The sequence below is a fragment of the Denticeps clupeoides genome, chromosome 12 (assembly GCF_900700375.1).
Source record: "Denticeps clupeoides chromosome 12, fDenClu1.1, whole genome shotgun sequence".
NCBI lineage: Eukaryota > Metazoa > Chordata > Actinopteri > Clupeiformes > Denticipitidae > Denticeps > Denticeps clupeoides.
Genome location: NC_041718.1, coordinates 2,968,518 through 2,989,316, shown reverse-complemented (window position 1 = coordinate 2,989,316; position 20,799 = coordinate 2,968,518). Strand labels below are relative to the sequence as shown.

The 20,799-nt window shown below is 41.6% G+C and overlaps 4 protein-coding genes across 4 annotated transcripts; 3 read left to right on the top strand and 1 right to left on the bottom strand.

Moving 5' to 3' along the window:
* The first annotated feature begins 5,687 nt into the window (after positions 1-5,687).
* LOC114801338 (olfactory receptor class A-like protein 4) lies at positions 5,688-7,679 on the top strand. The gene is made up of 4 exons (XM_028999488.1): positions 5,688-6,099; positions 6,284-6,538; positions 6,798-7,052; positions 7,226-7,679. The coding sequence occupies exons 1-4, from the start codon at positions 5,854-5,856 to the stop codon at positions 7,454-7,456; spliced, it is 987 nt and encodes a 328-aa protein (XP_028855321.1). The 5' UTR covers positions 5,688-5,853; the 3' UTR covers positions 7,457-7,679.
* Positions 7,680-8,636: 957 nt separating this feature from the next.
* Positions 8,637-10,584, bottom strand: ora4 (olfactory receptor class A related 4). Its single transcript, XM_028998872.1, has 2 exons — positions 10,498-10,584; positions 8,637-9,662 (listed from the first exon to the last, which is right to left on the bottom strand). The coding sequence occupies exons 1-2, from the start codon at positions 10,582-10,584 to the stop codon at positions 8,637-8,639; spliced, it is 1,113 nt and encodes a 370-aa protein (XP_028854705.1).
* Positions 10,585-12,674: 2,090 nt separating this feature from the next.
* fndc10 (fibronectin type III domain containing 10) lies at positions 12,675-14,712 on the top strand. Its single transcript, XM_028999122.1, has 2 exons — positions 12,675-12,864; positions 13,018-14,712. Exon 2 carries the CDS (start codon positions 13,128-13,130, stop codon positions 14,253-14,255), a length of 1,128 nt encoding a protein of 375 aa, XP_028854955.1. The 5' UTR covers positions 12,675-12,864; positions 13,018-13,127; the 3' UTR covers positions 14,256-14,712.
* Positions 14,713-15,632: 920 nt separating this feature from the next.
* On the top strand, positions 15,633-20,062 carry ssu72 (SSU72 homolog, RNA polymerase II CTD phosphatase). Its single transcript, XM_028998339.1, has 5 exons — positions 15,633-15,895; positions 16,915-17,058; positions 18,595-18,734; positions 18,879-18,997; positions 19,114-20,062. The coding sequence occupies exons 1-5, from the start codon at positions 15,816-15,818 to the stop codon at positions 19,213-19,215; spliced, it is 585 nt and encodes a 194-aa protein (XP_028854172.1). The 5' UTR covers positions 15,633-15,815; the 3' UTR covers positions 19,216-20,062.
* The last annotated feature ends 737 nt before the right edge of the window (positions 20,063-20,799 follow it).

The following is a 20,799-nucleotide window of genomic DNA, read 5'->3' as shown; positions in this document are numbered from 1 at the left end:
TCCAATGATGACATGGAGCCAGAACTGAAAGTCACTTTCCTGGCCACCTTCCTTGTGAGGTCACATCTGAACACGTGACCAAATGTGCCCTGCAGCAGTTGATCGAGAACTAATTCTTGCCATCTGTACTCCTGGATGAGACAGTCCACCAGCAGTCCACCAGAGCTTATAGAATGGCCTTGGTGCTGCTAAACAGTGTATCGGACACACACAAAAGAGAAATATTAATACAGGGAGCAGCTGTGTAGATTGGTGTAGTTTAGGGGGTTCCCAATTCTGAGCACACTTTCCAAGTATTTCCTGCCACCAAAATATCTGACATTCAGCTTGTGAAAGGCTTGATAATTGTAATCATTTGGATGATGTGTGTTCTGACAAGCTAGTCCAAAAGAGTACAGATCAGTGGAGCTTGTGGTTTGTACTTAAAACCTTGAGGTACTTCATCTGTATGTCTTACCTTGAGGGCGCCATGGACTCCAGCTACTTGTGTACCTAAAAGCACAATGAAGAAATTGTAACACTTCTAGCATCAGCTATACTACCTGGACAATAATGAACCATAAATCATAATTGCATAATTTGGCTAAAATAAAAAAGAGTGACTGTGTTTGTGTGTGTGTGTGTGGTTGCGTTCCTCAATTATTATCCTCTCAATTATTCATATTCCTCTATTTCTATGAAACAAAACACATGAATAAAAGATATAATGAATGCACAAAACCACGTATACCTGGAAGATTAGTAGTGGTGAGATGTGCTGGTGTTGAGGGAGCAGATGCCTGTGGTGTCATCTGAAGAATGCTGTGTTTCAGCTTCAGGTCCTGCTGTAGCCGGTACATTTTGCTGCCTGGTACACATTTTTTGAGGATAAACGCTGCATATCCATCATCCCTGCTGTCCTAAATATTCTTCCAGGTCTTGCCAGCACAGACCCCAAACCCAACCAAGTTCTCACCCTCAGCCAGGTAATGTATGAATTCTCAATGTCCTGGGAACCTCTGGTATACTCTAAAAATAGACAGTAGATTGTCCTTTTTTGGTCCTTCTGGATTTAACTGTCCAGCCTTCTCCTCATCCTCAACCTTCCTGATCAAGTATAAGATGTAGCCAACATCATTTTCTAGGAGCCGCCAAAAAATGTCTGCCCTTCGTATTTTCCAAACTGGACAACATATTCCCAACACTTCCTGTCTGTCAGACATGTCCCCTCCCCTGATGAAAACAATGGACCGGGCATTCTCTTTCACCGCCTGCTCTCTCTGAGGTGCCCACTTGCCTTTCATCCTCCTGGGTTCATCTGAAGGATCCTGCCTTAGATGTCCTGGTGGTCCTCTCCTGAAGGACATCTTAAGATTCCCAGGGAAGAACTTTTTCATCTTCAGGGACAGGAATAAAGAAACAAGGAAAGGCGTGGAATTATAAAAAGGAATTCTGTATATTGATGTGTATTTATTACATTTAGCAATTTGTAGCAAAGTAATTGCTTTTAATATTTACTAATTTGACCTCAAATAAGGAGGTTTTTTTAACAATTATGTTGTTAATACCTAAATTGATTGTAATACCAGCACACAATATGCATACAGTAAATGCATTTTAGTCATATATAAGTGACTGACGGGTTAACATCATCAAACCTTGCATATGAAAGTGCATCATTAGTATAACGTTAGTTTATGCCGGCTCATCTGCCACATTCTTCATTAGGTCCATTATATTCTCTTTTCACTACAAATTAATCGCCTGCATAAATGGATCGCGGTGAGTTTTTCCGCGCTACTAATAAAAGATCTACTTGTTTTAAAATATCACCATGAATGCAATTCGATTAAACTGTACACACTCATTTCAAGCATATTTGCAATACAACCTATGGAGCGTGTGAAGAACTATTTTAAGATCACACTGAACAATTGTCACCATAAAGCGTACAGCAGCGAGTTGGATTATGAAATCTTAATTTAATGCTCTGAAATATTCGATGAGTGATTACCTAACAGAGATACCCTTTCCATTCATTCAGAGCAGAGTTGATTCTTCCAAAACCGACTGTTAGTCCTGACAGAGCTAAATGTCAGACAGTAGCGGGGAGCGTCTGCTGGCCGGGACAAAAAAAAAAAGTTGTTAGTAGCCTAGTGGGTAACACGACCCGGGTTCGAATCCCACTTACTACCATCGTGTCCCTGAGCAAGACACTTAACCCTAAGTTGCTCCAGGGAGACTGTCCCTGTAACTACTGATTGTAAGTCGCTCTGGATAAGGGCGTCTGATAAATGCTGTAAATGTAAATGTAAACGCAATCGCAACAGCGCCAAACCCCGTAGTGGCCAGAAATATATTACACCCGTACTGTGAAGCACTAGCATTGAAATGAATGAGAAATGTTAGGGGAATGTTAGGGGAGTTAAGCGGGAAACCGGGGTTCGCGCCTCGGCTGTTCCACCTTTTTTTTTCTTTTTTCAGCGCTTCCAAAAAAATTAAATAACCTTCACACGTTAATAAGTGTCGCTGTCACAACACAAAACACTTCGTTCTTGCCTTTTACAATTCATTGCAAATACTACAAATGTAATCAATTCTTACTTTTCACATAAACTCAAATAAACCAAAAGCTTACATTCTTAACACACAACTCTTTAAAGAGTCTACAAGCTGGTCAGTACACTTCCATAGCACCGGACCAGGATGGTGTCTGGTCCTGCTGCTTTCCGCGGGTTGACTCTGCAGAGGGTCATCCTGACGTCTCCCGTAGAAAGACAGATGACCTGGTTGTTGGGAGAAGGGGTCGTCTTCCTCGGTGGATCCCTGATCTCTGCCTCAAACTGTGCAAAAAAGTCGTTCAGTTCAGCTGGCAGGTCGCTGATGCAGGCCTGATGTTTTGTGATGGTCTGGATCCCCTGCCACATACGCCGAGTGTCCTTCAAAGACATGAAGTTGCTGTTGATTTTCTCTGCATAAGCTTTCTTTGCCTCCAAAATGGACCATGACAGATTGGCTCTGGCTGTAGATCTTTGTCTTTGGACTGGAAGGCAGAATCCCTGAATCTCCCCAGGTTGCGCAGCTTAGCGGAGAACCAGGCTTTGTGGTTTGGTTGGGCGATGATGGTCTTGGAGGCGGTGATGTCCTCAACACCCTTGCTGATGTAGCTGGTTACTGAGGTTGTGTACTCCTCCAAGGAGGCTGTCATAGGAGGCTGCATCTCTAAATATCACCTTGTCGGTGCAGTCAAAACAGTCCTGGAGGGCAGTCATCAACATCTCCGTTGAAACAGTTAGTTACAGACACAGCCGTGTAGGAAGGAGGCTTGTGGTTGTGGAAGACAGGTTCATGACACAAGTCACACTCCATGGCAAGACAACACAGCAAGACACCAGGTAGTTATATAGAATCATCAAGTTCTTTCCCAGACAATGATTTCAAAGCAGACTGGGGTTTCACGGCAAAGAAATTGACCAATTTGAGGTTCACAGCTGAAAGACATAATTAAAACACATGAAGCTTATGTCCCTTTGAAATTGGAAGATGTCCAGCAGTGACATGAGAAGAAAGCTGGCAGAAACCAGTGGGACCATCTACCATGTACAAAATCTGGGCAAACATATGAACTGTGTGTAGGTGCTCTGGATTGTCGAGTCAAAATTCCAATTATGATTAAGTGTAAGGGAGAACAAGGAGTCCTGGAAGTGATGGTATGTTGCCTCCACAGTCCTTATCTCAATGTCATTGAGTCTGTCTGAGATAACAATCACAATCAGGAAAAGTGACTGCAGGCTGCAGCCAAAGGTTTCCTGTTCCTCCCCAAACAGGAAAAGTGATTAGGGAGGCTGCAACCAATGGCAACAACACCATCAACATAGAGCAGTACACGAACAGCTACAGCTATGGGTGGTAGTAGCCTAGTGGGTAACACACTCGCCTATGAACCAGAAGACCCAGGTTCAAATCCCATTTACTTCCATTGTGTCCCTGAGCAAGACACTTAACCCTGAGTTGCTCCAGGGGGGACTGTCCCCGTAACTACTTTATTTTAAGTCTCTCTGGATAAGGGAGTCTGATAAATGCTGTAAATGTAAATGTACACCAAAAATGCACTGATGGTACAGTCTTCAAGTCACCACGAGACAAATCAAAAAGCTGTGGATGACTGCAGAACTGCTCAAAGCTTGAGACTTCACCTTCAGGAAAGGTGACAAGGTAGCCCTAAGATCAGCAAGGTCCAAACTGAGGAAAACTCTTCACAGAATTAACTCACAAAAAGCTGCTCAACCACCTGGACAATAAAAATCTATAATTAGATCTTGGACTTCCTGACTGAGAGACCTGTTTTCATGCTGTTTTGAAGGCAAAGGGTGGTTTCAGAAGAGTGATACTGAATACAGAAGTCCACATAATAGACCGTCAATGTAAGACTAGACTGACTATAGACAGCTTAAAGTTATCAAACCAAGAGACCTCTAACTTTGACCAAATATGATAAAATTGATATATCGCTGAATGGTGGATGCCCCAATGAGGGTTGGACCTGTGAAATGAACAAACCAATGATTTGGAAATATCGGAAGAAAACCCATTAAAGGATGTACATATGCTGGTTGTGCCTGGTTTCTTCCATATGTGACACCCGGCATTCACACCAAAAAGTTCAATCTTTGTCTCGTCAGACCAGAGAATTTTGTTTCTCATGGTCTGAGAATCCTGCAGGTTTCTCTCTGACCAGTCTACTATACAGGCCTGATTGGTGGATTGCTGTAGGGTTTGTTGTCCTTCTAGAAGGTTCTCGTCTGTCCACAAAGGACCTCTGGCCATCTTGGTCACCTCCCTAACTAAAGCTCTTCTCCCCTAATCATTCAGTTTAGGTGGCCAGCCAGCTCTAAGGAGAGTCCTGATGGTTTTGAACTTCTTCTGTGCCCATTGGGCAATTCAAAGAATTGTTCTGTAACCTTCCCCAAATTTGTGCCTTGAGACAATCCTGTCTTGGAGGTCTGCAGAAACATCTCAAGGATGGTCAGGGAAAACAGAAGGCATCTCAACTCAATCTTGAGCTTCATGGCAAAGGTTGTGAATTCTTATGTACATATGCTTTCTCATTTTTAAAAAAGATTTTAGTGAATTAGCCAAACCCTCAAGTAAACATTTTCAAATTGTCATTATGGGGTGTTGTGTGTAGAATTCTGAGGCTAAAATACATTTAATCCATTTTGAAATAAGGCTGTAACAAAATCTTTCCAGATACACTGTATGTACATGTCATAAAATAGTTTACTGTCTCCTAAAACTCACAATCTGTGTAATTGAAAATGAAATAATACACTTTTCAGTCGGCTGGAGGGACAAGCTATGAGTCAAGATGGCCATGTGTATCAGAACAAGGCAGCTTAAACATCTTTAATTAATGCAAGCTTAGTGATGTTTAGTGCATGACGTTGTCCTTCTCCCTTGGCTGTGAAGAGATTTAATGAACAAGGCTTCTAACAAGGTTCATATCCATTCAGGGGTTCAGTAATTAATCCTCTGTGTCCTCAGGTCCTGCTTATTCAGCTCCCATGTCCCAAACGACTAATAATTCTACAAAGTGCCTAACAAGACCTCAGCCTTTTACTATTACGTTGATGGAGTATCCTTGGTAATCGATTTCCTTGGTATGAGGGTTCGGTCTCAGACCAGTTCCTCTAGTGGAAGATAACATAGAGCATGTGGAGTTTGGTTGCTTATGGGATCATTGATTTGGGATGCAGTTTTCGTGTGGGTGAGTTAGTTGACGTAAGACGTATGGAGGAAAGTTGTGTGGTTGCCTAGGCTAAACAAAAAACTAAATCTAGATAACTGAATGCACGTAAATAGAAGACTAAATACATGAATGTAACATTAAAGATAACAGGGAGCCTAATCACCCCTGTGCAGTCGGTGTCCTACCTCATCATGGTGATTTTTGGAATTGTTGGAAACACTGTAGTCATTGGTGTAGTTGGTAAGGGTGTGCTGGAAGCATCAGGGAGCAGCCGCAATTCGGATATGATCCTGGTGAATATGGCTGTTTCCAACCTTCTGCTGTCTCTCACACGGAACATCCTGCTGGTCTTATCAGATTGGGTAACACAGGTATGCCACACCGGCCTCTAACTGAATTAGATACCCAGCTTGACAGGAGTAATGTGCACAGTGCTATTTAATAATTGTAAAAAATGATCTTAAACAGTTTTTAAAGCTATGCAGAATTGATACTTTTACATAATCATTTCCAAAAGTAAATGACTGACAAACAGTTCATGTTCTCCTTTTGCAGTGGACTACTACCATCGGCTGGTGCCACTTTTTGATGGGACTGTGGGTGTGGTTGCGCTCAGTCAATGTGTGGTCCACGTTCCTCCTCAGCGTGTTCCACTTTCACACACTGCGGAGGGTCACGGTTACTGTCAGCGGCAACAAGGGGCCACCAAAGCACATCCTGGGCTCTTTCAGTATCATCTGGATTTTGAACCTTATCTACTCCATCCCTGCATTCATATACTCCACCCGAGGCGGCAAAAACAGCACAGAGGTATAGGACAGGAACAGGGTTGAGATCATGGTAGTTGTATGTGTTGTAAGTTTCTCTGCTAATTTCCATTCTGATCAATTAGAGTTAACTGTATTCTATATTTCAAGAACATTCTTGTGGATATCAGAAGGTTTTTTATGCTCCTGTTAGCTGTAAGAAAGCATTATTTGAAAATCAGTTTTGTAGGAATAATGTAAGATTTTGGTTTTTGTCATGGTTATTTTTACTATTTACTTATTTATTCTATATATTCATTTAGACTGTAATGCTGGTAAGCAGCACAACTCGCCCCCTGCTGGGGTGTATATGGAGTTTCCCTAGTGTCCACAGTGCCTTGGCCTTTGCCACCTCATCCATGGTAATCCATGAATGTATTCCCATCATCCTTATGATTGGCACCAACCTGGGTTCTCTACTGATGCTCTATGCTCATGGACGATCACTTCAACCGCTGAAGGTGTCCCCTGATGCCCCTGCCATGAAGAGAGTCCCTGCTGAAAGGCGGGCTGCCAAGGTCAGATCTAGATGCTTATGCCAATGCACAATGTGCAATCAGCACCAGTATCAATTAGACTATAATAAATAGTAGTATTAAAAAATAGACACAGTAACAAACATGTTTCTGCTACTAATGTTTCACATTTTAAGATGCACTCAAAACCAGCCGCTGCTCTTTTCTTATTTCAGGTCATTCTGGCCTTAATTTTCTTCTTCACACTTTCCTGGGGCACAAGCATCATCTCTGTCAATTACTTCAACTACAGTGAAGGCAACTCTCGGAGTGTGTTGCTCACTGTTGCTCGCTTTTCCAACTCCGGCTTCATAGCAGTCTCACCAGTTGTGGTTGCAGTGGGGCATCGGCGTCTCCGAGCATTCTTCAAATCTTTACAAAATATTTGTTGGCCCCAAGCACATTGACAAAATACAATGTAAAAAGCAATCTTAAAAGCCCAGATTAACATACAGCGTTGTTCCAGGCTCATTCTGAAAATAGACTAGTTTAAAACTCAGGTCATGAAAAAAATGAAAATGAACTAGTACATAGTGGATGAGTGTCTATAAATAATGCTTGAATAACTGCTGAGAAATCTATAACAGCATTTTTACTCAGAACCATGAAATAATTACAATTTCATACAGAGCAGGTAATATATTTTCATATCAATTATAAGTCAAATGACTATGAACAAATTAAATCAGGTCAGATTTAATCATGAAATTTTCACTTGTGTTGTATTTCACAGCATCATGTTAATTTACTTCATAATTCGCATACATAAATAGCTACAAAATAGAAAAAATGCATTGCTTTTTAACTATTACAGTATGAAATAATGTTGATGTGGGTCATAATACTGTCATAATTCTGTTGTACTTGGACAGTTGTCTATAATGTATGTTGAAAAAAAAAAATTTTTAGCATAACTCTTTGAAAGCTGTGTTGTAATTGCACTGTATGGTTTTTTCAATGTTACTGCTGAAAAATGCCTTCAATACACTTATACATCACCAAAGGAGGTGTCACAATATTTTGCCATAGTGGGTAAGACACTCGCCTATGAATCAGAAGACCACAAAGTCACGGGTTCAAACCTGAAAAACTGAATTTTCCTGAGGAACCTTCCCGATTTATACACACCTGCCACATACTACCACTGTATCCCTGAGCAAGATCCTTGGTGTCTCCAGGGGGACTGTCCCTGTAACTACTGGTTTGCTTGTTGCTAAGGGTGACTGCTAAGTGCTGTAAATGTAAATGTACTCACCCAGCCCTTTCTTTCAAAAATATATCATTTCAAAACTATTCTTAATGAGGAGGATCCCATAGGGATGCCTCTTGGCAACTCTTACCCATCCTATGCATTCTGGATTATAATGATGACGCATGAGGACCCATTTCTCTTCTCTATCCTCTTTTTTACTCCATTAAATATATGCAGAGTGTCAGAGGACAAATCAAACATCATATCTTCTAAATGTATCTTTGGACCATGACTGATGACAAGTCTGACATGCAGACTACCAGCGATTGAATTAAAATCTTTAGTGAACATGTCCCATAATGTGAACCATTATAGAAATAGCCGTTTATTGATGCCTAAGACAAACAGTTAGGTTTCTCTATTTCATGTGTTTTCATCACCTTATTGTCTTTTGTCTGACTTTGGGTTTGTTTTATATTGCTTATTTGAGTCTCTGGGGTCACCCTCTTATCACTGTGTCCACGCTGACATCTTGCTTTATTAGTCCACCAGACAATCATAGCAACAATCCTCCTCCTTAGTTTGCCATGTCCCAGGGTCACCACCATAGGGCTAAAACCCATGAAGAGAGAGGCAGAGAATTGTGACACTGTCAGCAGGCCTTCAGCATGCATGCCGCCATTGTGGTTGTAGTATGTCACTGCCGCGACCTGAAGGACCCAGCACCCCACGAACAGCGACACCAGTGCAATGATGACATGGCCAGCCTTCCGCTGGATGGCCACTTGCTTTTCCAGCTCCTTCTGTTGGCTGGATCCACTTTCCCCCCCAGCCATGACTGATCGGATGTGCTTAGCCAAGGCGTGAAGGATGATCAAGTTGGAGGTCACCATGAGCACCAGAGGGACAACTTCATTGAGGGCTAGAGAGGCAGAGGCGAAAGCCAATCCCTGTTCTTTAGTAGGGAACTCCCAGACGCAACCAAGCAAAGGGCGGGTGGTGCAGCTGATCACCATCAGTTCTGTCGTGCTGTTGTCATGAACATGGGTCCCATATATTAGTGCTGGCAGTGAGAAGGCCAGGTTGGCACCCCAGACCAGAGCCAGAGCTATATGGACATGGCGGCGCTCCCGCCGCTGTACTAGTGGCCCCACCATAACCTGCTGACGCCTCATGGTGACGCACTGGAACGCGCTTAGAACCAGCGTAGCCCAGCAGCCCACAGCCCGCCACCAAACCCACAGCAGCATCAGGAGGCGACACCAGCCTGGTGGCAGCTTCACATCCAGGCCCAAGTCTGACATGAAGATAGGCATGGTGCGGAAGAGTGAGCTAAGCAGGTTGGCCAAAGAGATGTTCACCAGAATTAGGTCAGACGCCGGGACGTGGCGGGACGGTTTCTCATTAGCTGACTGGAACACCTGACAATTGGAGAAGAGAAGTAAATGGAAGAATGATCCCAGATGTTGGGACACAAGAGTGCGGAATTGTCCCCAACAATAATTTTGTGTCACGATGGCAGTAGCTGGACCTAGCACAGGTGAGAAGGCAAATGGACTGCATATGTCCCAACCAATGTCAAAAGGAACTCTACGGCCTTGGGATGCTGAAACGCAACTACTATAAAAGCAAAAGGAAATGTTTTATTTTAAACCCAGTACTATAAGAACACCCCCTGTTGTCATATTCCACATGCAAGTCCAGTAATACAATGAATCACCCGATAAGCAATTTCTCATCATTTGGATCAGGCGTCACCAACCCTGGTCCTGGAGGGCACCAGTCCTGCACAGGTTAGATCTTTCCATGTTCCATCACACCTCATTCAACTCAAGAACAGAGTGATGATGAGTACAGAGTGTGATAAAGGAAGGTGAACACAATTATGTGCAGAATAAGTGCCCTCCAGGACCAGGTTTGGTTACCCCTGATGTAGATAATCCAACCCCAGCAGTGATTCTGTGGGTAAATGGGAATTCTGCTATATCTAAATTGGAATTCTAAATATCATTACCTGAAATGTTCTAGAGCCTAAATGTTCATGCCTATAGCCTGTAATAATTGTGTGTAGTTACTGCAGTAGCACCAGTATGCATAACAATTGTAATTTCTGAATAAAACGATCTGTGCATGTGGTGCTGATTCATTTTTAAAGGGTTCACCTTGCCATTGTACTCTTGGCAACCCTTGTCCTTCAATAACAATAATCAAAAGCAATATTTTGGAAGTGAACTGCTTTAAGTCTGTTTCTCTTACCACATAGATGACCAGTATATTCCCCAGAATTCCGGACAAGACCAGCATCCCGAACAGAATAGCGTCGACTGTGAGAACCTGCGACATGTTTCTTTTTTTTTTTTTTTTTTTTCAAATAAGGTTAGAAGGTGTCCAAGGGTCTTTCATGTTTTGTCTGCGGAGGAGAGACAATCTCCACAACATCTGTGAAGGTGTGTGTGTCTGCAGCTTACCCTTGTATGGTTGTTTTATACATGCATGTACTAACACACCCACACTGGAATTGTCTGCATCAGTGGTCTCTCACTGCTGATCCAATTCCCTTTTTGGTCAATTTGCCCAGAGGTCCTGTCCTCACCTGTCCAATGACGCCAGCGGCTCTGTTAATGATGATGGTGGTGGTGATAATTAGATGCCAGAGAACGGAATCATAGGTGTAATTAAATTATTTTGGTTGTTATCGAGAGTATCTTGATTTGGTTTAAAAGCTATGGATTTAGGCCACTGTCAATACCCACACGTGTAAATCCCATTTTGGTTGTTTTTGTTTCTTGGTCTTTGGGAAAAGGAGGACAAAGAGGGACTCAGATGCAGTGGCGTTGTAATGCCTTACCTCAGGAGACTGATTAAAACTGTATTACGGCTGACTCATCTCTTTCACACTTTTAGATGTGGGCAACATTTTTAGCTGACTTTTGCACCCAGTGGATCCAGCCAAATAATAACACTAATAAGCAGAATATTATGAACTGCGCTGTCCTGTGGAAAGACTTGCCTTGCCAAACCTCGCAAGAAGACAAGTCTATCGCCAGCCTGCTTCCTGTTCACCGATTCAGTCAAGATAAAAGATTTACCTTTCTCATTACCGTGTCCATCCATCCCGCCAAGCGATCCCACTTTCTAGATGTACACTATTTATTTATTTGGTTTGTTGGGGATGTACTTATTTACTTATGTATTAAAGAATTTTTTATTGAATAATATTGATGTTTTGATCACCTCTCCCTCTAAGGATGAACGTTAAAATTAAAAAACATCACATCACAACTTAATATGACAAAGGAAGAAACGTCACAAAAACAAAGAATGCAAACAATAGCCAAAACCTCAAGTGAACTTTTTTCACATTGTCATTATGGGGCGTTGTGTGTAGAATTCTGAAAAAATATATATATTTTTTTATTTGGACACACCTTCTCATTCAATGTGTTTTCTTTATTTCCCTGACCATTTACACTGAAGGCATCAAAACTATGAATGAACACATGTGTTTATTCATAGTTTTGATTCCTTCAGGGAGAATCTACCAATGTAAATGGTCATGAAAATAAAGAAAACACATTGAATGGGAAGGTGTGTCCAAACGTTTGGCCTGTACTGTACCTATCACAAAAGAGATTTCTGTCTCCTAAAACTGTAATTGAAACTGAAATAATAGACTTTTCAAGACAGTACAGATGAGAGCAGTAAAAAAACATATTGGATGTGCGTGTTTGTAATTCTATGTATTTAAGGGACATGAGTGTGAGGTCCTCTGTATACCTTCTTACTGCTGCTGGTGCTGCACGAATCCGTGCACTAAAGTGTCTATTCATTCACATTGGGGTTATCCTCAGGTTGGAGGATGGGTTTTGAAACTCGTGTGTAAAATTAACACCAATGGAAGATGGACAAGAAAAGGTCAAAGCCCTCTATATATTTATCTGGATAAATTTAGTATGGGTCTGACAACAGGTTTTACATGAAAATATGTTAATACATAATTCTTAATATGTTTTATGTTTCTGTGTGTGTGTGTGGGGGGGGGGGTAAACTGCGATTACATCAGCCACTGGCGGGTTGCATTTCAAAATTCAAATTGGTGGACTTGGTCGCTAAATTGCTTGGACCCCGTTAATTGCCAGTCGTAGATATATTTATAATTTACATTTCGAATTTACATTACCCCCATTTCACCACGTGGGGTCGCTAAACGCACACCACAGCTGGATACATTTTATTATTTTCAAACTGCTATTGGCGTTACAATAATTTACACCAGATCTAAACAAATAATAATAGTAATAGTAATCATACGACGATTAGATTAGACAGTATTGATTGAATGAATGAATGAATGAATGAATGAATGAATGAATGAATGAATGAATGAATGAATGGGGAGTATGAGGGTACCGGGGTGGGGGAATGAGGGAGAGCCGAGACGATGACGACAGGGTACGAGGGCCGGAACAAAATGACTCACGTCGTTTATGGTTGATGGACACCCTCTCCTTCACTTCTTCCCTCTCTCCCTCCCTCCCTCGCTCCATCTACCTCCAGAGCGCACAGAACCAGCCAACACTGCCGGGCGCGGACGGGCTTTAGAACAAGCGGCGAACAGCTCTGGTTATTTTATTTACAGTATTTATTACTGTTCTGTTCTTTTATTTCCACGAGAATGTTCACGGCGCTGCGGTCGTTGTGTGGAGACGGTGCAGAGAGTATGTTTGTGATGTCCTTTTTTTCATACATGCTTCAGGTTGTCTTGTTTTTCTCCAGGTCTGGTGTTCTGAGGCGTCATGGCAGACGCGCGGGCGCCGCGCTCGGCTCTCCGGTTCTCCGTCGGTTCTGGCGCCGCCTGCCCCTGCTGAGAGACCGAGTGGGGGGACATGGTGACCGGTCGGCCTATCTCTGCGACGCTGCCCCTGTTCGCGCTGCTGCTCTGCGGGGGCCATGACAGTTCCCGACTCCCCAGCGTTCGGGAGTCCGAGTCCTCCTCCGCATCATCCACCTCTGTTATGGATGAAGGTGGGCAAATGAGCCGCCATGATCCCAGTAATAATAATAATAGTAATAGTGCCAAGGCTCCATTTTTGGATAAAGACCCCAATGTTGATGTGACAATACCAAAGCTGCGGGACAAAAGCCTCAGACGCAAGCATGGCAGTTCTACTACTGCTACTATGAACAGCAGCAGTGGCAGCAGCCATACTAACACCACTGTGAAGTTTAGAAGGCCAAGTCACACTCCAGTTGGAGACTGGGGACCAATGTGTGCCTATAGGGTACTGGGACCAGGCAGCGAGGACAGGCTCTGTTTCCGCCACACACAGCACCATTTCAACTGCCTCACCACTGACTGCCATAGAGTGAAGTCTCATGGAGGGTCAATGGTGGCCAATGTGTTCACCAATGGCAGTGTGCTGATCCAGTGGGCTATGGAGGTCAGGTCGGGAGGAGAGAAGCCAGAGTCTGATCCTGGGAACAAACTGAACCAAAGCCATGTTGGTACTTGGGGTCTGCCCAAGGAGACCCAAAGAGAAGAGTCAGAGAAGAGAGCAAAAGCTGTTACAAGCCCACCCTGGAGCCCAGTCAGAGGGATAGACCAGCAACAGGGTGGCTTCCGGCTGAGCTGCTGGTGGAATGGCAGCTACACACAGTTCGAATGTGCAGGGGTCCACCTGGGCTCAAGCTGCCAGGACTACCTGCTGAGCGAGCTGCATGAGAACGTGCCCTATCGCATCTGCCTGCAACCTCTGACCTCCACATCAGGACAGGACACACCCACCGACTGTGTGGAGTTCAGTGTCTTGCCTTCTGGCATGCAGGACATTGTGATCGCCATGACAACGGTTGGAGGAGCTATTTGCGTGATGCTGGTCATCATCTGTCTACTTGTTGCTTACATCACAGAGAACATCATGAGTCCCACAACAACACACACACACAACTCACACACACACACAGCGTTCAGTAGTACAACAAGTTCACATCCACATGAATCACATTCTTATTGATAAAAACCTCGACTTGCACATTTTAATCCCACAAAAGCCTGAGATCAAAGATCATCAACTTAACAAAACTTATTTTAAAACTGCTACAGATCTGTCGTTTTAGTAATCAGTGTGTTGTGTGATCCTTTTTACGTAATTCATCTGATCTCCTCAAAAATATAATATTGAATTGTCACGTTGCCTACAACACATTTTAATTTAATTTGAAAACTGTTATAGGCAAAATAATTTCATCAGATTTGTTCAGTGAACAGTATTATTTTTGTTGTACTATACTGTATGCGTACGTGCAGCTAAGACATGTAATTTATCCAGAAACATTGGTCATATTTTCATCACTCCTAGAGCGCTGTAGTAATAAATCCTTAAGGCAACTTTTGGGCCTCAGACTGTTTGTCAGACAGTGAAAACTGTGCTCTTTTTAAATCCTGTGCTCAATAAAGCAATCTATATTAAACTGATGTTGTTGGTCTTTTTTAATTTGGTGAGCCACCATAAATGTTCTGATATGACATAATTTACAACAGTAAACAAAATAGACATTCTGTGGTGCAACTTAAACTAGCAATAACAAAGACAAGGTCTATAATTAATACCTAAAACCTTTCTGACCAGCATCACGTGTTCATCATCAGTTATTCAAACTCACATAACTGGTAAGTCAAATCCAGTCCAATATTATATAGACTAGAAATGTGACTTATTGTCTTGTTTGTATGTTGTTAACTTTCCATTTATATTTACGCCATTTATCAGACGCCCTTATCCAGAGCAACTTACAATCAGTATTTACAGGGGACAGTCCCCCTGGAGCATCTTAGGGTTAAGTATCTTACTCAGGGACACAATGGTAGTAAGCGGGATTTGAACCTGGGTCTTCTGGTTCATAGGCGAGTGTGTTACCCACTAGGCTACTACCACCCACTTTCCTATACGTTTTGAATGTAGTGGAATAAATAATAAGCAATGAATCTGTCATATTTATTCATTTCAGAATAGATAAGCAAAATTTCAATTCACTTTAAATGTTTTTTAGAGTAAAGGCTTTTTTAAAATACAAATGTATTAAATAATTTTATGTTTAATGTAAGTGTCCATCTGTTATTAACAAATCGGTAATTAGCAAAAAAATGGCATTGTGTTAAAACTTGTTCTCATTTCCATGGTGTTATTTCATTCCAATACACATCACAAACAACCGGTGTGAGTGCTGTTACTATTTTGAATTCATATCGTCTGTTCCTAAAGTCTTGACGGGAAGCACTGCAATCGCCTCCCTGTCGTTCATTCGCGTGAAGTCACTGACGTCAGCGTTACGTCACCGTATTGGGCAAGCCCCGCCCCCCTTTCTTCGCTTACCATCGAGCGCTTTAATTCCCCGCCGCCATTTTGTAGTGCAGGTCAGTGGGAGGTGGTGCTGGCTTCGCCGGCGGTTAGTGCAGTTAGTTCGGGTTCCAGGGTTTTTATGTAACGCGCGTAAGTCGCTGTTTGCGGTCACCGCGCTCATATTTTGCGAGTTTCGTTCGTCGACTAGTTAGATTTACCGGAGAGGCACGAGCTATGCCGAGCCACCCGCTTCGTGTGGCGGTGGTGTGCTCGAGCAACCAGAACCGCAGCATGGAAGCTCACAACATCCTCAGGTAACGGCGAGCGAAGAGCGAACAGCGCGTCAAGATACGAAGAACGACAAGCTACCCTTCTCCATTTTTTCTATCTGAAGAACTCCTGTTTTTTCTCTCAAATATCACCGCACAAGGGTTTTGTGGGGTTTTTTTCTTCATCCACGAGGACCGCATATGGTGGTCAATGGCCACTTCTGCGTTAATTAATCCGCTATCCTAAATAAATAATGACCAAAGGGTTTTAGTTTTTACTAAATAAATTGCGCTTGCGGAAATTTACTAAACGGAAGCAGAGCGTTTCCCGGTGTGATCGACCCACCGGAGATTAAGCAAACTGTTCCACGCTTTAAACTTGGACTCGTTTAAAACAACTTTAAAAACAAAAAGAGGTGTTCAATAAGGGTATTCACTTTTAAAAGCATGAACGAGCTTAAAGGGCAGTAAACAGCTTTACTGCCCCTACAGGCGTCCTGTTAAAACCACGTCACATGACTGCCAGTGACGTAATCATTTGTCGCAATATGGCGGCTGTCATCTCTTGTGCAATAGTCGATTTAGATTCGTTTTCTCTGGCCAGGCAACTCGTGGAGTGCTTCTTACTCTATGCTTGCTTGTACCACCACAAGACCTCCATATTTTGGAAATCATTGAGCTCCAATTTTACTAACAGCAGATTAAAACCGAATTAAAAAGATGAGATTTAGTTGAAAAGATTGATTCTTGCTTGGGGTGTAATTAAAAGATTATATATTTACAAATCTTCAACATTTGTAAACCTAGTAAATCTCACAATGAACATTAATCAAACTCCCAACTATATTTTATAACTAAAGGGCAACAGTTCCACACAGAGCTAGTTAATCTTAGCCTATAAAATTAGTTTATAGTCACAAACATAGTAAATTACTAGGAGAGCCTAGCAATTGTTAAGGATAGTGTGGGTTCTATCTTAAACATGGAAGACGAAGCCTTTTTTTCTACCTGTTTTTATGTCAGTTCCTCATTTTCCTGTTTAAATTCTTTCTCTGTTTCCACAGCAAACGTGGGTTTGATGTGCGTTCCTTTGGGACAGGAACACATGTGAAACTGCCCGGCCCTGCACCAGACAAGCCCAACGTGTATGATTTTAAAATCACTTATGAACAAATGTACAGCGATCTGGTCCGCAAGGACAAGGAACTGTATCCCCTGCACCTACATGCAAATGCAGCCATCACCGTGTGGATGTGCACAAAAAAAAACTGTTCACTAGCTGGGATCTTGTACTTATTTCCCCTCTTTTCTTTATTCTCAAATGCACTTGTACACTATTAATGATTTTGATTTCTGACTTTGAGGGCACCTATTATTCCTCTTAAGGCAGGGTTTAGGCAGGTCTTTAAAGTCTTTTAAAATCTTTGTTCTATTCTGTCCATAATCACTGGAGTGTATGGAGTTGTTATAGTGGCACAGACATTGCACAGTTGTGTTTTTTTTTTTTTTTTTTTTCTTTCTTCTCTGGCCGACCTGCTGATCTTTGGAGAAGAATGGGCCTGTGTACGGGTTTGGGAGCCTCACAAACACACTGGTTTTATGCTGATTGTAGTAGACTACCAATAGTGTTACAGTGGTCTGTGACGCAGTTATTGGATATTAATGAATATCTAGAAATCATGTCCCCATAAGTTATCTGGAATTTGATGGGCCATGTGTCTACACTCACTCGTTGCTAGTAGGGGAATTTGCAAGGCAGTTCATTTATCTAGCATTAAATAATCAACGTGTTTCCTTTTTGTGTAGTTTTTATTGTTTTAGGATAATGGGTTCAAGTGGAGTGGTGTATGTCATAAATGAGGAACAGAACCCAGTTTGATCAGTTTTGCTGTCTCTTGTTTCATTGGGAGGGACATCTAACATCTATTGATTTAAAATTAGTATCATCCCTTTTTCCTGAAGATTACACGTTACCCTGATGTAGTCATATTAGTGGCCAGTGAGAGGTTTGTTGAACTGTGTGTGTGGAATATGGGTTGGTGTGAATTTCGGGTGTCAACTTTGTGTATATAGTACATAAGACCTGAACTTGAACCCTAACAGTTATACTAGAAAAATTAGAACAATATTTTTTTTTTTAAATTATTTATTATTGTTATTGCTTAGCTATTTGTTGGTGCTATAAATCATTTGAGTACTACACTAGCATTGGGAATGAATTAATTAAATTATTGCCCAAAACAACTATGTATGGCTTGTGTATCTCATTATGAGTTACACTGATATGAGGAGTGGATGGTAGTTTGAGAATACCATATTTATTTATCCCAGTCAGGTTTTTTTGTATGCAGTTGGCTCAAACTTTAAGTATAAACTGAATTAACACATGTGAGCACAGGCTTACAAGTATTGGTTCTTAAGTGCATGATTAATATGATTGATATGAAGGTATTTTCTTTTCAATTGACCTGTTTGTTCAACCCCTCAGTGTAGCTGGCACTAGATGGCGCTGTAGGCCTTTTTCCTATTACCCACGTGACTACTATTTATTTATTTTATTTTTTTAACTCGAGGTAACAATCCGTGTTACAATTTAATGTGAAGCTGCTAGTCAAGTATAGTAAATATAGTAAGTATATACTCACTTTAAGTATCTAAGTGTCTTTACCTTAGTATTGACTGAGGCTTATTAAAAACGTACATGCCGAATGTCATGTGGCTTCCTTAATCCAGCCCTTCCTCAGATACACACAGAATGGCATTCTGCATATGCTGGACCGAAACAAGCGCATTAAGACCAGACCAGAGCGTTTCCAGAACTGTAAAGACCAGTTTGACCTGGTCATCACCTGTGAGGAGAGGGTCTATGACCAAGTTTTGGAAGGTAAGCGGAAGGGGGAACTTCACATTCACATGGACCTAATGTTTATACCGAGATAGCAAGTAATTTAATGTTGTCTTTTTTTCTCTTTTTTTTTGTCCCCATATTTTTTCCACTAACCCTCTCCTCCTGACTTCTGTGCCCTAGACCTCAATTCACGTGAGCAGGAGACCTTCCAGCCGGTACATGTGATTAATGTTGACATTCAGGACAACCATGAGGAGGCCACCCTGGGCGCTTTTCTTATTTGTGAACTTTGCCAATGTGTGAGTGGTTTTCTTCTGAAAAAAACCTGCTGGAAATGGATGTGCATGGTATTATGAATATTTTTGGTAGTGGCAATGATTTTATAAATTTCTTCAAAATAATCTCTCTTTTTCAGATCCAGCACACTGAAGACATGGAAAATGAAATTGATGAGCTCCTGCAGGAGTTTGAGGACAAGAGTGGTCGACCCTTCCTGCACACTGTCTGCTTCTACTGACCTCTCTGAACTGTCCCAGTCCCACAAAGTTCACACGCACACTGTAAACACATGCACGGAGGGCTGCTTTACCATAATGCAACAGCACATCCCTCCATACAGCCCATGGTTTATACAGGAGTGGGTTCAGGTGGTGCCTTCCACTTCCTGCAATTGTGCAGGTCAATCAAGGGCAGAGCTAGGTGAAGATTAGTTTATATATATTATATAATAAAGTAGGATTTTTGTACAGCCCCTTAGATAGTAAATCCTCATTACAGTTCCCCAGCATCATCTCAGTCAGGATTAAGCAGTCAAAAGGTTGAAAAAGAAATTCATTCATTCAATAGTGCAGCCCTCTGTTGGATCGAGGTCAGAGATCACTGCTGCCCCCAGCACTGCTTAGAAGAAACAAAAACCCTAAAAGGTTAGTTTCTGTTGAAAAATTCCATTTCCCTTTATTTTGCCACCTTTACTTATAAGAATGTTTATGTTAATTGTAAGGTTTTTTTTTTTTTTTTTTATGTCTTTGCTTTGACTTGAGATGTTTACCGTGGGTTGTGGACATGAGTGGGGGGAGAAAATTTAGGTCAGTGGTTTGAATGTGAGTGTTCTGTGATGGTGTTTGTAATTTAGCAAGAGTGATTATGATCAACTTGACTCATTGTTCGGATAGCATCTTTATAATTTTCTTTTTTATTATTATATTTAAACCTTACGATTTGCTGCCTGTTCAGGGTTTTTTTTTTTGTACATTTAGAAATACTATGAAAATGTAATTACTAGCAAAATTGAAAACAGAGTGCCTGAAATACTTTGTGTAAATAATCTGAATTTGAAAATGAAATAAACGTCTCTAGCAAACTCAGATCGTTGTTCTGCATCTGTAGAGAACTGGGATGAGCCCTGAACTGGAACTGGATAAATGTATGGATCAGCGTACATAGTTTGGGCAAACAGAATGTCTTCAACTGAAAATGTAGAACTATAATATATGTTTGAAGTTCATTTGACAGTTTCCATAACTGCTTATTCATAAGAAGGGTCATGGTTACTGGAGGCCATCCCTATAATTCACAATTTTACTGGCATTGCAGATTAGTTGATAGCAAGAAGACTCATTTTGAATTATGGAGCCAGTTCAAAATACTCTGCTACTATCATTTAATTGATTTATTGTGTCAGCAAATTATAATTATTCATCACTAAGACTGAATACATACCAAATCTACTTAATAAAGTTTATTTAAGTAAGTTTAAGCCTGGTCCATGTAGCCTTTTCATTGCTATGCGCATGCGTGAAAACAAAAGAGGTTTATAAATTGCATGGAAATGTAATGAATACAACACAACACTGACAAATGTATAGTTTTTGTACATGAAATCATGCCTTTTTTCCACGACGCTTACTGTAGCCCTCAATCCGGCCTGGAAAGTTAACAGGGTGCGATGCGTGTTAATGGAACCTCAGGAACATGCAAATAGTGAAAGTCTGAAATACCGTTACAGTAAATTTAACATGTTACAAAAGAAAATCTGGTACAATCTCAACTTTTACAAATGCATGTGACGGTCAGAAGGAGCTCACGTGTGTGTGTGTGTGTG

Excerpts from the sequence above, each read along its gene's own strand:
- LOC114801338 (XM_028999488.1), top strand. The coding sequence starts at position 5,854 with ATGAATGTAACATTAAAGATAACAGGGAGCCTAATCACCCCTGTGCAG. Across the intron at positions 6,100-6,283 it reads TATCAGATTGGGTAACACAG|TGGACTACTACCATCGGCTG; the intron begins GTATGCCACACC and ends CTCCTTTTGCAG. Across the intron at positions 7,053-7,225 it reads CTGAAAGGCGGGCTGCCAAG|GTCATTCTGGCCTTAATTTT; the intron begins GTCAGATCTAGA and ends TTCTTATTTCAG.
- ora4 (XM_028998872.1), bottom strand. The coding sequence starts at position 10,584 with ATGTCGCAGGTTCTCACAGTCGACGCTATTCTGTTCGGGATGCTGGTC. Across the intron at positions 9,663-10,497 it reads ATATACTGGTCATCTATGTG|GTGTTCCAGTCAGCTAATGA; the intron begins GTAAGAGAAACA and ends TCCAATTGTCAG.
- fndc10 (XM_028999122.1), top strand. The coding sequence starts at position 13,128 with ATGGTGACCGGTCGGCCTATCTCTGCGACGCTGCCCCTGTTCGCGCTG.
- ssu72 (XM_028998339.1), top strand. The coding sequence starts at position 15,816 with ATGCCGAGCCACCCGCTTCGTGTGGCGGTGGTGTGCTCGAGCAACCAG. Across the intron at positions 15,896-16,914 it reads GAAGCTCACAACATCCTCAG|CAAACGTGGGTTTGATGTGC; the intron begins GTAACGGCGAGC and ends CTGTTTCCACAG. Across the intron at positions 17,059-18,594 it reads GTCCGCAAGGACAAGGAACT|ATACACACAGAATGGCATTC; the intron begins GTATCCCCTGCA and ends GCCCTTCCTCAG.